This window comes from Cyprinodon tularosa, unplaced genomic scaffold (genome assembly GCF_016077235.1).
Source record: "Cyprinodon tularosa strain WSP-4 unplaced genomic scaffold, ASM1607723v1 ctg197, whole genome shotgun sequence".
Lineage (NCBI taxonomy): Eukaryota > Metazoa > Chordata > Actinopteri > Cyprinodontiformes > Cyprinodontidae > Cyprinodon > Cyprinodon tularosa.
The window spans coordinates 3,021,826-3,037,143 of NW_024038720.1; the positions used below are offsets into that span (position 1 = coordinate 3,021,826).

At 37.0% G+C, this 15,318-nt stretch overlaps 1 protein-coding gene across 1 annotated transcript; it reads right to left on the minus strand.

Moving 5' to 3' along the window:
• Positions 1 to 8,124: 8,124 nt before the first annotated feature.
• Positions 8,125 to 13,047, minus strand: nae1 (nedd8 activating enzyme E1 subunit 1). The gene is made up of 20 exons (XM_038283929.1): positions 12,921 to 13,047; positions 12,431 to 12,534; positions 12,290 to 12,350; positions 12,174 to 12,204; positions 11,953 to 12,024; positions 11,637 to 11,716; positions 11,419 to 11,528; positions 11,137 to 11,246; positions 11,000 to 11,062; positions 10,842 to 10,905; positions 10,673 to 10,764; positions 10,518 to 10,577; positions 10,277 to 10,410; positions 10,078 to 10,153; positions 9,824 to 9,863; positions 9,303 to 9,389; positions 9,078 to 9,170; positions 8,774 to 8,888; positions 8,642 to 8,691; positions 8,125 to 8,550 (listed from the first exon to the last, which is right to left on the minus strand). The coding sequence occupies exons 1-20, from the start codon at positions 12,971 to 12,973 to the stop codon at positions 8,441 to 8,443; spliced, it is 1,605 nt and encodes a 534-aa protein (XP_038139857.1). The 5' UTR covers positions 12,974 to 13,047; the 3' UTR covers positions 8,125 to 8,440.
• Positions 13,048 to 15,318: the final 2,271 nt, after the last annotated feature.

Sequence of the window (15,318 nt, forward strand, 5' to 3'; positions counted from 1 at the left end):
TGTCTGCATCTGATTAAACATACACTGATGTCACCACAGAGTAAAACTGCATTTTCTTTCAGAATGTAATTCCAGTTGTCATGTTTTCAGACTGATCCCAGTGATGAGGAGAATGACGGAAAGCGACAGCAGAGATAAGATCGGTACCTGGAGAATGTGATCTGGAGCACGTCTTTGTGTGCATTTGATACAAATGATAGAAATCAGCAAACATTGTTCCACATTTAGCTTTATAACAGATCTCCCTGTGTGAGCGGTTAAGACATGAGAAAATTGTAAGTTAAATGTAAATAATTGTCCAATCTCAATGTGGTGTTGTTCCAGGCTGGGAGGATTGCTTTATCATAATTCTTTACGCAGCAGTGATCTGGCTGTCTGTATGTGTGGTTTATCTCCCATGAGCATGCTAACACCTGTGTGTGAGCTTGCATTTTTAGAAGGGTAATGCAGTTCACAGCTCTGCCCACGCAGATGGATTTTCTGTCTCAGTTTTTACACTTGTAAAAAATGTTGTCATGGTAAAGGCCAAAGAGCTAATATTGTGTTCTGGTTTTAAGTGTGAATGCTTGGCATCTTTTCCGAGTTTAATCATAGACACTTATGTCATAGGAAAAGATTAGTTATCTATGTTCACTTAAACATCTTATTTTATTGTTTTTAAAACAAGCAATATCTAATTCACTAACAATGCCCTGTACATTTGGAAATGTAAAGTCCACATGTTATATTTTCCAGTATTGTCTCAGCTACAGCTCTCCCTGAGGAGATATTTGTCCTTTTTTGCATTAAATGGTATCAATTTATTAGAAACTATTAGGTATGGATTTATATTTAAGTGGTTGGATTTCACCAGTAACATAACTTTAGGAAGATCAGTGCTTTAAGTAATTTTTTACCGAAATCCAGGTCCATGCGACTTTCTTTATGTTAGTAAAGGCAGGACAACAGCTGTTCCGTGCATTTGCTGGGACTAAAGTTAATTAAGAAGACAACTGGATGGCATAAAATACATATTGGGACCTGGTGGCATCCTCAGCTCCTTCCTCTGGTGTGTGACTGACTAAAACTGTTTTGCTGCTGAATAAAATGAAACTACAAACTTCACAGTGAAACCTTAAAATAATGAATGAGTACTTGAGCATATCATAGTTTGTCTTCATATTTAACTTCTATTTCCAGTATTAAATAACAATATTTGTCATCACCTTAGTTCTTAGTTGTCTACATAATGTAACAAGTACAAATGACCAATCCATTGCAACTACTACGGTTGTTTGGGTCCTTTAAATAGAACAGGTGCATTGAAAGACAACAGTTAACACACTTCAGGAATGTAATTTTACTTGACATGTTTTTCCAAATACTAAAATGGAATTTGACTTGATCAAAACCAACTTTGTTGTTGGTTAATTATTTAAACACAGTTCGTACAACTAATGTGGTGGAAACTGGAATGTTTTGTTTTTATGCAGGTGCCATTAGTTGTTGACATTCGTCTCAAGATCTGGAAAGATAACTTTTTCTACACTACATTTTTTTTCTAAATCCTGCAACAATAATGAGACCAAAACACATGTTTTTATTGATATTTTGGTCATTTATTTCTTCTGTATTCTCAAGAGATGTTCAATCTCTGTCTGCGTCACTCCTTAAAGTTGCTGTGTTTTAGTACAAATATGAAGTCCTCTACATGTGGAGGATTTTTCTTCTAATACCCACACTTCTAAGTCTAAAAATAAGGAATGAAGTAAAAGCGAGAAAACCTTTTGGATCCAATGCATGCTTTCACAGCAACATGAACATATGTTTGACAATTTTAGTTCACACTCACCTCATCAGGATGTGTGTGTTCGGAATCCACTTCGGTGGTTTGTTTTTGGTTTTTTCTCTCTCCACCACCAGGTGGTGCCCTGTTGCTCGCTGGGCCTCCCTGCACACCTGCGGCTCGTTGGATCAGTACCGGAGGAGTATTTGAGCAGCAGGCTGTCACTACCTCGACGCCAGAGTGTTTGCCAGTTTTGGGTACTCGACCAAGCTGAGATTAGCGGTGTCTAACCGAAGCAGAGTTTCTCTGAGTCAAATCTTGTTTTGGTCTTTGCTCTTCGGCAGGAAGCCTTTCCTGTGTAAGTGGATAACCTGGACCTTCTCCCCCTGGAAGGATTACTGAGTACACACTGAGCAGGGGTAAACCTCCACATGATCCGTTCAAGTCCTCAGTTCCCTCAGAATTTCTCTCCAGCTATATTTAAGCCTCAGTCAATTTTCCTATGCTCCCTGAACAGATCACTGTGACTTCTCCTTCATACTTTCCGGTTCCGGTTCACCAGTCCACTGAGTTCCAGCACCTACTTCTGTGTTTCATCAACATTCAATAAACCTGTTAAACTTTTTCCCTTGGTCTCTGAGTGGTTCTCTGCATGTGGGTCAGATCACTTAAACCAAATATGACAGTGTGATTCCATCTGTGGCTTTTTATTGTAAAAACTGGGCTTCTGTTGTAATAATCATCAGGTACGTTTTTGAAGTTTTCGCTCAACAGCAGCGGTTAATGTACTTTTACTCCAGCTACTGAGCAATGTCCAATGACAAAGGACAATTATTAATGGTAAAAAGGTTCCCTGGCTTCCCATCACCAAATAAAAATACATGAGAGAGAGAAGGTGCTTGTAGCTCACTGATATAACTTTGTGCTATAGACAATTGCACCCACGCATCTGATGTTCAGTCATTAAAACAACTTAGATGTTTCAATCTGTAATTAAACTCATAAATTAAAAATGTTTGTGTTATTGTTAAGTAGTCGATCACATTAAATGGTGGCAGCCCAACTGATTATTAATCCTATTCAATGTGCACTAACCGCAGTCTCAGTTCTTGAGCAGGATAATTAATATGTTGGTAAAAGTGAAATAAACCTTAGCAAACCTGTAATGTTGTGAATTTTATACACTGCATACCAGCATTTTAACCAGTATTTAACGTATGGAATCCAAAGCAGCTTTCTTTCTTTTGATGTATATGTGGGATACCTTTTAGAAACACAGGTGTTCGACTCTATACTACAATAATTGTTCCATATGCGAGGGGCAGGAATGCAGCGGCCCTCAGAAGACCCTGAGCGGTTTAAAGTATGCCGGCCTCCTGCTGTCTCCCTGTAAAAACATAAGGAATACTCTGCTTTATTCTGTTTTAATCCAGCCTGGTTTTAATTCAAACAGGGCCTCTTTGGATCCTGGCCAAGTAAATAGTTCTGAGGAAATCTCTCGCTTTCTCTCCCCTTCAGTCGTTCTGGCCTCTTACTCTGTAATGTAAAATACAATCCTCTTTGCAGAGACAGGGTGGGACAAGAAGACATATAACATCGTCCTTGGAGAAAATGGCCATCAATCTGCCACTTCTGCTGCACACTTTCTTCCATTTACCTATGCCAACTCATCCAGGCACCTCCCCCAGTTTCTCTCTTTTTATTGCTAGGAGCTTCCAGCAAGAGTCACATTGAAATTGTGGTTCTTGTGCGGGGGCATTACATTTGATTTACTGATTGATTTTACCATAAATAGCCTTCTTCTCCTACCAGCTGCCCATGAACACATCTATTCTTGGGCAATTGCTGCAGTCAAAGATAAAGCATCACATGCCCTATAACAGCTAACATTAAGGTTTTTATAAATGTAAAATTTTTAACTTCTTCACATCTTTGTATAGAGTAATTCTCCACTTGTTTTAAGATGGACTGCTTGATTATGAAAAAAATATTAGTCACCTTTATGTGGGCTAGTATTGTAATTACAGTAAACATGATTGCTTTTGAAAACACATTGAAATTCTTCACTTTAATGGAAAAATCAAAACATAATGGAAAAGGGAAATGTACCAAAATAAGAGTATTTGTTTTTCGAAACAGATAAGAATCAACTGGAACATAATTTTGAGTGATTTTAAGACAATAAACTATTTTAAAAGTTACCCTCAGAAAGGTAGTACACTTTGTGGTGTTGCATGCCATTACACTACAGTAGTAAAAAATAAAACAATCTAGAGAGGTAAACCGCTCATCTGCTGGAAACTCATTTCCAAATGTGGCTCCACTAAACATTTCTGATTTGTACTTTATACTAAACAATTACTAATCCAATATGGCGGTATTTTTGAGGGGAAATGTAAGTTCACCCTTTTTTTCATTCTGGTCTTTTACAAAACTCTGATTCCAAATTGAGGAAATTGTAGCTCCTTGTTCCTCTTTTATTCGCCTTTTCTGAAGGTCAACAGTACAGTAAAAACACTATCCTGGGTAGGAAAGGAACTCGGGACTGCTGTGCTTAATCCAGACAGCCTTAGCCTTTCTAGACATCATTGTGAGACAGAGACGCACATAAATTATGTGAATCAAAATCGGGTCTACAATCTCCCCCTAAAAAAAAAAAAAAACTACAAAAAACAGAAGTGATCCAAATGTAGCCAATGGCTGAAGCTCTCCATTATAAAATAGAATACCATGATTATGCTTTGAAAGTAAAAATATCAATTATTCTTATAGTTTCAGATCCACTTTAGTAGCAGAAACAAGAAAAGCAGCTTGGGAAAAGGGCTAGAAGAAAACCAGTTCTCTAAATATATAGTGGATCTCAGGACCTTTGTGGGAAGGAGGCCCAATCCACAGGGCCCAAAGGATCTACTGCTAACATCCTAACTTAGGACCCAATTGTGTTTACTTTACTTCTCCAAAAAAAGCAACAGTCACCATAGTTGTTGGAGCCATATTATCCTTTAAGATTTTCAGTTATACAGGTGCAGACCCCTTCTGCAGCCATCACAAAGATACATAGCATACTCTGTATATGTGGGGGGAGGGGATCAGCTATGTAAAAGCTCAGGCAAATGCTACGAAACTATTAACCTGCTCACTGAAAAATAATAAATAAATGCTTAGCGTTTAGAAAACAGCTTATTACACAGCCAATCTTCATGCCATAAACATTAAAACATTTTTGCAGGATACAGTAAAACAAACTTTGCTTAATCAAATTAAAGTATTTTAAAAAATGTAAATGTAGTGCAAATATTAAGATATATAGAAAATAATTATCAGATATCAGTCCCACATCTCTGTAACTGTAATGTGTACTTTTAGTGGATCGATTAGGGTTGATGAGCTAAGTGTGTTAAATCATAATAGTGTAAGAAAATAAGGGTCAATTGTTTTATTTTTTTATTTTGTATCTTTTAAAGTGAATAGATGTAGAGAACTACATTAGAATTGGATTCCTTATTTATTTCTAAATGGTTGGTCACTTTTTCATAATGGTAAGGCACAAAAAATAGAATCAAAAGTTTGTACTAATTTCTCTCATATGATGGGAAGACATAATTTTCTTTTATATAATGACTGGTCATGTTTTCAATGAACACCTCTAAATTATGACCAAACAGAAGAACAGTAGATATATTGCATTTAGAAAAAAAAAAAGTCTCCTTTGGGCTGTTTCTTTCTGTGTTATCTCTTATCAACAACCATCTGTGTGGGTGTTGGGTCACAAGAAAGCACGCAAACAAGCCAAAAACAGAACAAAGGCCACTGCTAAATGAAGCTGGAAGGTCTGCACAGAGGAAATAAACTTTATACTGTTATTATAGATCTTAGCCCTTTCAACAACAGCAAAAAAGGAACATTTAAATATTCACCAGGTCCTTTCCTGTTCTTTAAATATGTCTGAATCTCTTAAACCAGAACAAATATTTGTTACTATTCCATATTTTAGATGAAAAATTTAAAAGCATCCAAAGTTTGAGATTCAGTTATGGGCCGATGATCCTGGCACTGCTCCTTGGTAATCCCCAGAGAAAGCAGATAGATGGATAACGACATGATAATCTTATAGGGGGGTAGAGGACAAATCTTAGATTTAGGAAATTGCCAGAGTACATTCTGGCCTCCAGCTTGATCCCCTGCAGTCAGACAGTACAGCGGCTGTGGGTATTAAAAAGTCTCCAACAGGCATTTGAGGGGAACATGAGGTCATCAGAGGCCATATTTATATTTGAATTTTTTTTTTGTTTTTATCCTCTAAAGCTACATATTACTGAACATTTAAATAAATTATTTATCTCAATGGAAGACAACCATTATATATATCTCAAAACAAAAACAAAAAAACAACCACACAATTTTAGTTAGGTGATTGCTTGGAGAAGTTTTCTTTTTTTTCTTGATTATATCAGAGTGTGGTGGTTTCAGGTCATAAATGTTATAATTCGAAATGCGTCCTTAAAACCCAAAGTAGTAAAAGAGCACCCTCTAGTGTCAATAGAAAGAACAACTCCCATCTCATGACCTCTAAGCAGTGGTTCTCAAACTTTTTCTGTCATTCCCCACTTTGGACAAGGGGGAATTTTCAAGCCCCGCCTGTCCCCATTGCCCCAACACAATACTAATGAAATATGCAACAATCTTAAAATGTTCCAATTTTATTGAAGTAACAAGTAGTATCTAAATACAAACTATCTACATCAAATAACAGCAAGCTCAAAAATAAAGAAAATAAAAATGCAGCTGTGTCAAAATTTGTATCAAGCTCAAAGATAGAAAAACTTTAAGTGCCACTCTGCAATCTGTTAATAAAAGAAAAGAAATGAAATCCATCTGGCAAGACAGGTCTATTTATCCCTGCATCAGTGGCTGCAATGAGCCTGTTTTGCATTGCACAGTTTCTCAAAACGGGGTTGCAGGCTTGATACTGCCACTCTCAAGTCATGCTCAATGTTCAGCTGAGATGGGAGTGGGAGAAGTAACGTTGTTAGAGAGAGACAAAAAGTGGGTAAAAACACCCAAATAATATAGAGCTACTTTTTTCTGTCCATTAATGTTTATTATTATTATTATTTTTGTTTTATTAATGTTTAATTTATTACAATACTAACCCTCCTCCTTTACCCGGTTTGTGACCGGCAAAATGAACCATAAAGAGACACTATTACAAAATATTACAATTTTTTTTTAACTTTTTAAAACGTTTTCTTTTTTTCCCTTGTGGTCCACCAAGGAGCCTACAAATCACGGTACAACATGAACATGCTGCTGTGTGAATCAAACGCTGTTATTTATTTAAGATAAAATATTTCAAATTCAGTTATTTATGATCAACCTGCGCCGTCAATCCCGGCGCATGTGCGCTTTATTTGCAGTCTGGACGCTGAGGGTAAACATGCTGTGTCTCTGCAGCGCTGAGAGGGAGAACAGGGTTGGGATGGAGGAGGCGCCCCACGGCAGCACCTGCCGCTGGAGGACAAGAAAAGGAACGATACGTGCTTTCACGTAAGAGTCTCCAAAAGTCGCTAGATTTGTCGCTAGTCGCTTTTTTGAAAAAGAGTCGCTGGAGGGGTCTGAAATATAGCGACAAAGTCGCTGAGTTGGCAACACACATTATTACAAATAATATGCCGACGTCACGTCAATCATTATTTTGGCACTTCAGTTCCAGGTGAAATGTTTCTCATATCTAATGTTCTTTTAATTAGACTGCATGTAGGCTAGTAATGATTACTTTGTGGGTTTGATTGGTCTAAAAAGCGGCAACATACAGCTATAAGGACAGTTTGCTCTCACACGTTCTACATTTCACACAACACACACACCGGAACTTGGCGCGCCCCACCTGTCACGTCTCAATTCCCCACCAGTGGGTCGCGCCACACACTTTGAGAACCGCGGCTTAATGGATTGTATTTAAATACCTCCTAAACTGACCATACACTTTTTTTTTTTAGGATGTTTTTTTCTGTTGCAGCTCTTAGTTATACTTACATTTTTTTGTTTAAAGGAAACTCGATAGGGTTTTAAATTCAAGTTTTACTTTCTCTTGTCTTCTATACATTTTATTCAGCTACACATTTTCTGGTGTTCTTGTTTTCATTCCTTTCTGTAAGCATGAAGAACAATCTAAATCATGTAGAGCTCACCAACAAATTGATTCAGTAGCGCTCAACTCTGTGATGACAAATCATTTTAAAACCCTTGATAAATATAATGGGTTAGGGTTACTTTTACATTTTTTTACATCACTTTTCTTGCAAAAAAGATCCAGATAAGTTGAGGCTGACGATGGATTGAGGACAAACACAGGAAAGTAAATGTTGGAAACCTTTACAGCCAAATATGTTTTTACAGTTGCAGATCAAAACACAATGACAAACAGCTGAATCAGAGGCATACATAGTGCTGTAATAACTACAAAGTATTAAAGGTGAAAAAGCTAAAGTGTCACTTTGAGGGTTGTTTAGGGATCTCTTTACAACAGAAAAGTGGAGATCTGGGGGTCTTAGGGAAATCCTTATCGGCTGCCGTCTTTCTGATGTTCTTCTCTGTAAGAAGGACTGAAATACAATTTTTCCTATAAGCTAATCCTTTAGATTGGTTGCCGCTCAGGGCTGGTACAGGCTGCGTTCACAGCTGAAACGTTGCAGAGGTCTGTGACATGGCATTATAAATGAAGGTGTTGTTGAAGGGCACAAACTGGTGGCTGATGATCTTGATTGCCTCTTGAGCAGCAGATCCTACAAACATGTTGACATAAAAAGTTAGGGGAATTTTGCAATGCTTTTATTTTAGGGGGATGATGTGTGAGGGCTTCAATGATGAGTTTACCTCCTAAGAATGCAGACACTGTGTGTGGCTCTGCTGCACCGTAACGACAACTGCAGGAATAAAATGATTACTGGTTATTGTCAGCTCTGTTAGTCACTTTGAGCAGCCAGAGAAGCAGTGATTAGCACTTACAACTCATGGATGTAGTCATCTTTGATGTTGACATTGAGGCTATACTCTTGCAGCAGGCTGTTCACACACAGCTTTAGCTTGCTGATGTCCTCCTCCACCTGGTAGTTATACACTCCTTTCAGATAAAAAAAAGAAGAAAAAAATTTTGGGCAACAAACTGAAATAGACGATCCGTCCTGTGATTAAAAATAATTATTTTCTTTCTATATAATCTAATAAATAACAGTCAACACAGTTAACATACTTAAGAAAAGAGGTAGGTCTAATCATAAAAAAAGAGGAGATGAAGTAAAAATGGTGGTACCTGGGTAGCGTGAGTGCAGCTGATAGAAGCGATACACAGCACGGATCATGAGGTAGAATACCATCTCACTGTCTGGACTCTCCATGCAAGACGCTGCGACATTACAATAATAATTGCACTGTGCTGGACTTTCATGACACCAGTAAATCAAAAAGTAAAAAAACAACAACAAACAAACAAAATAAAGATGCCTTACATAAAATCATAAATTTGTCCCAGACTTACTTATTTCATCTTTATTTATTGTATCCACATGATATTCTTCAGCCAAAGAACGACAACGAACGACACGCAAGAAGGCAGCATTTTTACCTACGTACCAATACAAAAGCCTCCAGTTACATATACAGATTATCAATGTATGGTCAGAGATGAGATCAACTGATACAGTTCTTTTTAAGGCTGATGCTGATTATTTTGAAATCTGTAACCAATTCCAGATATTTGCTTCTGCTTTCTCCGTTTATATGGTGAAAGTTACACAATGGTTACAAGAGTTAAACCAAAATATAAGAATAAAAGAATGTTAAGAAATCAAAATGGCTTTTGCTCTACATGAGCCAATATAATGCCAACTGAATGCAAAAATAAATCGGCCACTACATGCACATATCGACCAATCTTTAGGTCAGAGCACATAAACTACGTATGCTAGTTTTACCAATGTCAAATATGTAGGACGAGCATTACAATCAAATTAAAGCAGCATTAAAGCAAATAAGTTAAATAGAGAACAGGGTACTTACAAAACAGCTTGATGTCCTTCTCAGAAATGCTCTCTACCGGCTGTTTAAAAGAAGAAAAATTAAATATAAAGATAATATTCCCTTAAATGTTTTGAAGAAGATATTGGATTAGTAAATGTAGCCATTTGATACAGAAATACATTTTGTTGATATGGTTTAGAACCTGCAGGAAACATGTTCATACATGACATTTCAGCCTCTTTTAAAGACACACTAAAGCTTGCACACTTGTTTTAATCCTTTAAACTGAATACCTTTCCAACAGACTGTAGAAGCCGTTCAACATGCTTGGAAACAGCTGCTGCATCCTGCAGGGACTTTTCCCGGTAACTGAGGTAAATAAAACAAAAACAAAACAGGCAATAGTTAAGCCAAAAAAAAAAGAAAAAAAAAAGAAAAGACAAAGCGTTATTGAGTTGTAGATATGCAGAGCCCACATATTTCCTCACATACACATTTTGGAGATTGATAAACTTCTGAGAGTCAGCTATCATGTCTGGGATTGTTCCTCGCACAGGAAGGCTTCCATTGCCTTCATTGTATACAAACTCTTTCACAGCTCGCAGCATCACCCAGAAGGATGAACTCTGAAAAATATAAAACAGGAAAAAAAAATTACACTCATGACATTTTCAATCTAAAAATAAAAAATAAATAAAAAAATTAATATATGCTTTAGAACTAAAAACAAAACCTGTACTGTGATGTTGCTACACTGTTCACTATTGAAGAGGTCTTCAACAGAACTTGGAATCTGTAAAAACAAATCAATAAAAAGAAGACCAGCTTATAGATTTGAACCCCAAAATAATCACAGCTCAAAATATAGAAGACTTTGGGATCGGACACCTTGGTTTGATTTAATGCAGTGTTGACATTCTTAATAGCTTCGTCAAAGTTTTCTTCATCCTCTGGAACACCGTCGTCATTCTTTATCATCCCTAAAATGGAAACTAACAACGTTTAAATCTCAGTCAGGGGATACATAAGCTGCAACAATCCAGAGGTCCACAGATACCTTCCCGAATCATTTGTCTGAAGGTCTCCTTTTCCTTGTAATTTTTAGGTGGCTGACCATCATGCTGCAATATCAACAAAAACAGCACAATTTATAAGATTACCCACCAAAAAGACTGCTAATCCAGGGGAATGATATCAGAAAAAGAAGTTGACTACCTCACTGAGCCACCTTTCCAGGTATTTAGCAACAATGATAATCCATGGAGTGTGACTGTGATCCTAAGAGAAGATGGGCACTAATTAGTTAGCTAAAATAAAGAATTATAAAAAAATGTCTTTTGTGATATACACACCTTCTTTTCCATGCTTGTGAGGTCATAGGAGTTAATGTGGTTCTTAAACTCATCAAAAGGTTGATCTAATCGGAGATCCTCCAATGCATTGTCTGGATGAGATTCAGTGACTAAAAACAGAGGCAACAATTAAAAAGAGGAAAAAAACTAAACATTTTTTATGTACACATATAATTATAGAGAGTTTAATGTATCAGTAACCAAAAGATTTTCTTTTGACAACTGTAAATGTGAAATAATAGACAGTTCTTAGATAAAGAGGCAGCATAGAAGGTTAGTCACCTGTGTGTTCCTGCACCACTAGCCTCATGTAGCCTAACAGGCCATACGTTTTACAAACTAGAAAAGGTACTGAGGCAGTCCACAGAACAGAGCCGAGCCTCAAACATGTGCTGTTGATGGGCAAGAGGGAGACAAAAACAAATTTGAGCTAAAAGACAGGAAGAAAACAGAAGTCCCTCAACCTTTTCTGCAAAACTACTATGAATAATATATTTTACCTTTCCGGTAACTGGACACCAATGACTATTGTAAATCTGTGGAAAAACTCTGGATCATTGTCCAGAAGCTTGTCAGGACTCTGCAGGGATTAAAAATAGAACCGAGAGGTCAGGCACCAACAGATTGATGTCCCAGATTAAAGTGTTTTATGGTATGCATAGCATCATATTTTTTTTTTAAATCCTGATCTTTCAACATATAGAAACCTCCTCTACTGTAGCACATCTCTGCAGTGCGGCAATCATTATAAATGAAGTTGAGCATTAAAATTTTTCTCTGTTGAATTTATGAAAATGTTCAACATAAAAGTCAAACCTCCTCGACAAAGTTTCCAGACACGTCGCTGTTCAATTCTTGTAGAAGCTCTGTGGCAGCCTGTGCTCTATTCTGCAACAGAAAAGTAAGTCTCAACTTAAAATATTTGTTTCCATCATTTATAAGATGATGAACTAATGAATATTGATGCATGAATGGAGAGTTATGAGGACAAGGAATAAAATTAAATAAGTGACAAGAACAGTTTTAGGTATGCCAACCTTTCCAATGCTGTCGCTGCTGAGGAAAAAGCTGCAAGACAAACAGGTTAGTTGTTGAAACAAATCTGACATTACTAATTTCAAACATAGATCATCTATAACAAACAAACTCGTACTTATTTCCTACATCCTCCCCAGCGACTGTGTGTCCATCTACTATGGTGAATGCTCCAATCCCTGTTAAACATAGAAGTTCAGCCAATTAGAAAACTGATCATCCTTCAGCAGCATCTCACATCAGTGAATTACCTACTTACCTGGAAGAACCAGATTCTTCAGAATCTCTGTTCCAGTGGCCGTGGCATTAATGAGACATACATGTGCATTCTCCAGAGACTCTTGTCCATGGTCACCCCACAGACTGAGGGTGAAAAACACAAGAAAATGGCATATTTTACTAAAAACAATCACGTCCAGTCGCTGCACCTTGCAAAAACAACAGTGATAACACCTCGTCTTGTAATCATACGTATTTTCTACCATTGAATCAGTACATGCAGATTAAAAATAGGAGACAGTTGGTTGCAGAAAAGCTGTTTTACCTCATTAAGACCGAAATCATGACCAAAACATATTTAAATTAATCTCAAAATCAACGATGCTGAGGTAAATTAAACAAGCTAATGCTAACACGGAACTTCAAATTCTCTATCGACCTGCTCTAGTAAGATAATAAATATTAAATATATTGACTGACAAAACAAATCCAGTTTCTTAGTAAATTAGCAAGAATCTTTTAAAACTCACCGAAGCTGTCTATCGTATTTTTGTTCCTTGGAGCCTTTGGTAGCTGCTGCCATGATAGCTTTACAAAGACTGACGTAAATGGACGTAACTTTACTTCCGCAACGTTAGATTCGACACAAATGTGGCGCGCAGTTCGTATGCGCACTTTCGATAGAAACCAGGGTTGAAATTACTAATGAAATAGAGAACATATATTTTAAAGAAATGTAGAGAAACATAAGTTGTGATTGATTCAAAACACACTTTCTTGTTGTAAACATCGTTTAAAAGGTTTGATGTAGATGGGTGGTTGTTGTTATATTTATGTTGCATATCCCCATGAAAATTGCTTTGATTCAAAATCTCTTTTATTGGTTTTCTTAAAGGAATAGTACACCCAAAACATGATTAGCCTTCATTTTCTACTCACCTCCATGCTGAACAACACTCTGGAGTACTTTTTTGATATCTCAAATGCATCTGGAGATCTGGGAGGCTTCTTGCTGTCTGCTGACATTCAAATAATGGAGGTCCATGGCGCCCGAGACAGAAAGGTCCATAAAAGTCCACAAAAACGTGTCAATATTCCTCCATACTGCTCGTCCAATGTAATCCAAGTGTCCTGAGTGGGTAGCATCCAGAATTTACTCGAAACGAAGTCATTTAGAATGTTTTTAGAGCATAAACAGTAGTGTATAGGATTTCCTAATAGCGCCCCCATGCGCGCTCACGATTCTACGGAAGCCGGCAGACCAAACCGGAAGAAAGTGCGCATTCAGCGTCTGGTCTGCCGATAATGCAAGCGTAGAAGAAGAAATGTGCTGTTTACCTGTGCAAAGAAAGAAACAACGAAAGAAAAATGTCTGAGGACTTCAGTGTTGAGGAAGAGCATGAGTTCTTTGCCGAGCTGAATGCGCTGGTTTGGTCTGCCGGCTTCCGTAGAATCGTGAGCGCGCATGGGGGCGCTATTAGGAAATCCTATACACTACTGTTTATGCTCTAAAAACATTCTAAATGACTTCGTTTCGAGTAAATTCTGGATGCTACCCACTCAGGACACTTGGATTACATTGGACGAGCAGTATGGAGGAATATTGACACGTTTTTGTGGACTTTTATGGACCTTTCTGTCTCGGGCGCCATGGACCTCCATTATTTGAATGTCAGCAGACAGCAAGAAGCCTCCCAGATCTCCAGATGCATTTGAGATATCAAAAAAGTACTCCAGAGTGTTGTTCAGCATGGAGGTGAGTAGAAAATGAAGGCTAATCATGTTTTGGGTGTACTATTCCTTTAATTTTTCAATAAAAAAAGGAGTACAAAACTGATATAGTATTTAAAGGTGAGTATTAGTGAAGACATTAGATTAAAGTGATCACAGTGAGAGAGAAAAAAAAAATAGAGTAAAATGAATAAATAAATAACAAAGAAGAAAAAAAAGAAAGAAAATTCCAAAGGAATTCCTCCCCAATAATGCCAGGAAAAAAAGAAAAAGATTCTTCATAATGAAATATAGAAAATAAATTACATTAATTCAGGTAGATTGTGATTTCAATCCCTTGTCAGCCAGCCACTGAGGGTGACTAGAGGTACACGGATGTAAAAACTGAAGCATCAAACCAAAGACACAATATAGCTAATTTGCAAAAGAAGTGTATCATCAATGTAGCCTACATATTATGTCAGTTTAGAGACATTGCTTTACCTTCCTGTGGCTTTTTGGTTTAATTTCCATGGCTGATTTCAGCAAATTTTAAATGTTCAATTAGCTGCTCTAATACTTTTATTATTCCATGTTAGGAATTGGAAATAAACCTATAACTGTCACTGCATTTACTATCTGATAATCATTTTTATCCTTTTGATGGTCTTTTGTATGACACACCATATGCTACATCTCTGTTTCAGGTTTTGATATGATAACACTAGCTTTCTGAATATCATATACAATATTTTTTTTATTGAAAACCTTTTTGATTCCAGGCTGCATAATGGTCCCATTATCAATCTGAAACCTCTGATGTTATACAACACATGTGAAATGTAACTGATATGGGCCATAAACGTTTTAAACATTTTGAAACTCTTGTTGAACATACCTAGGTCCAGGTAGAAACCATGATGAGTAAAATGCAAATGGTTCCCCCTAAGAGTATTCAAATGTCTAACGATAAAAGTTGGTGGGGATACTCTAAGGGTGGATGCTGATGGACCTACAGCTACTCAACCCAAACGCTTTCAATAGGGTTTATATTTTCCAAAAATGAGCTCAAACATATATTTCTTGAATGCTTTACTATTGTTGAGAACACAAGAGAACCACAATACATTTGTGGTATTTATAGTTATAGACAGATGCCTGCCATTAGTGCATTATTTTATAAAGGGCTCAAAAACAATGTATAAAGAATTATGAATA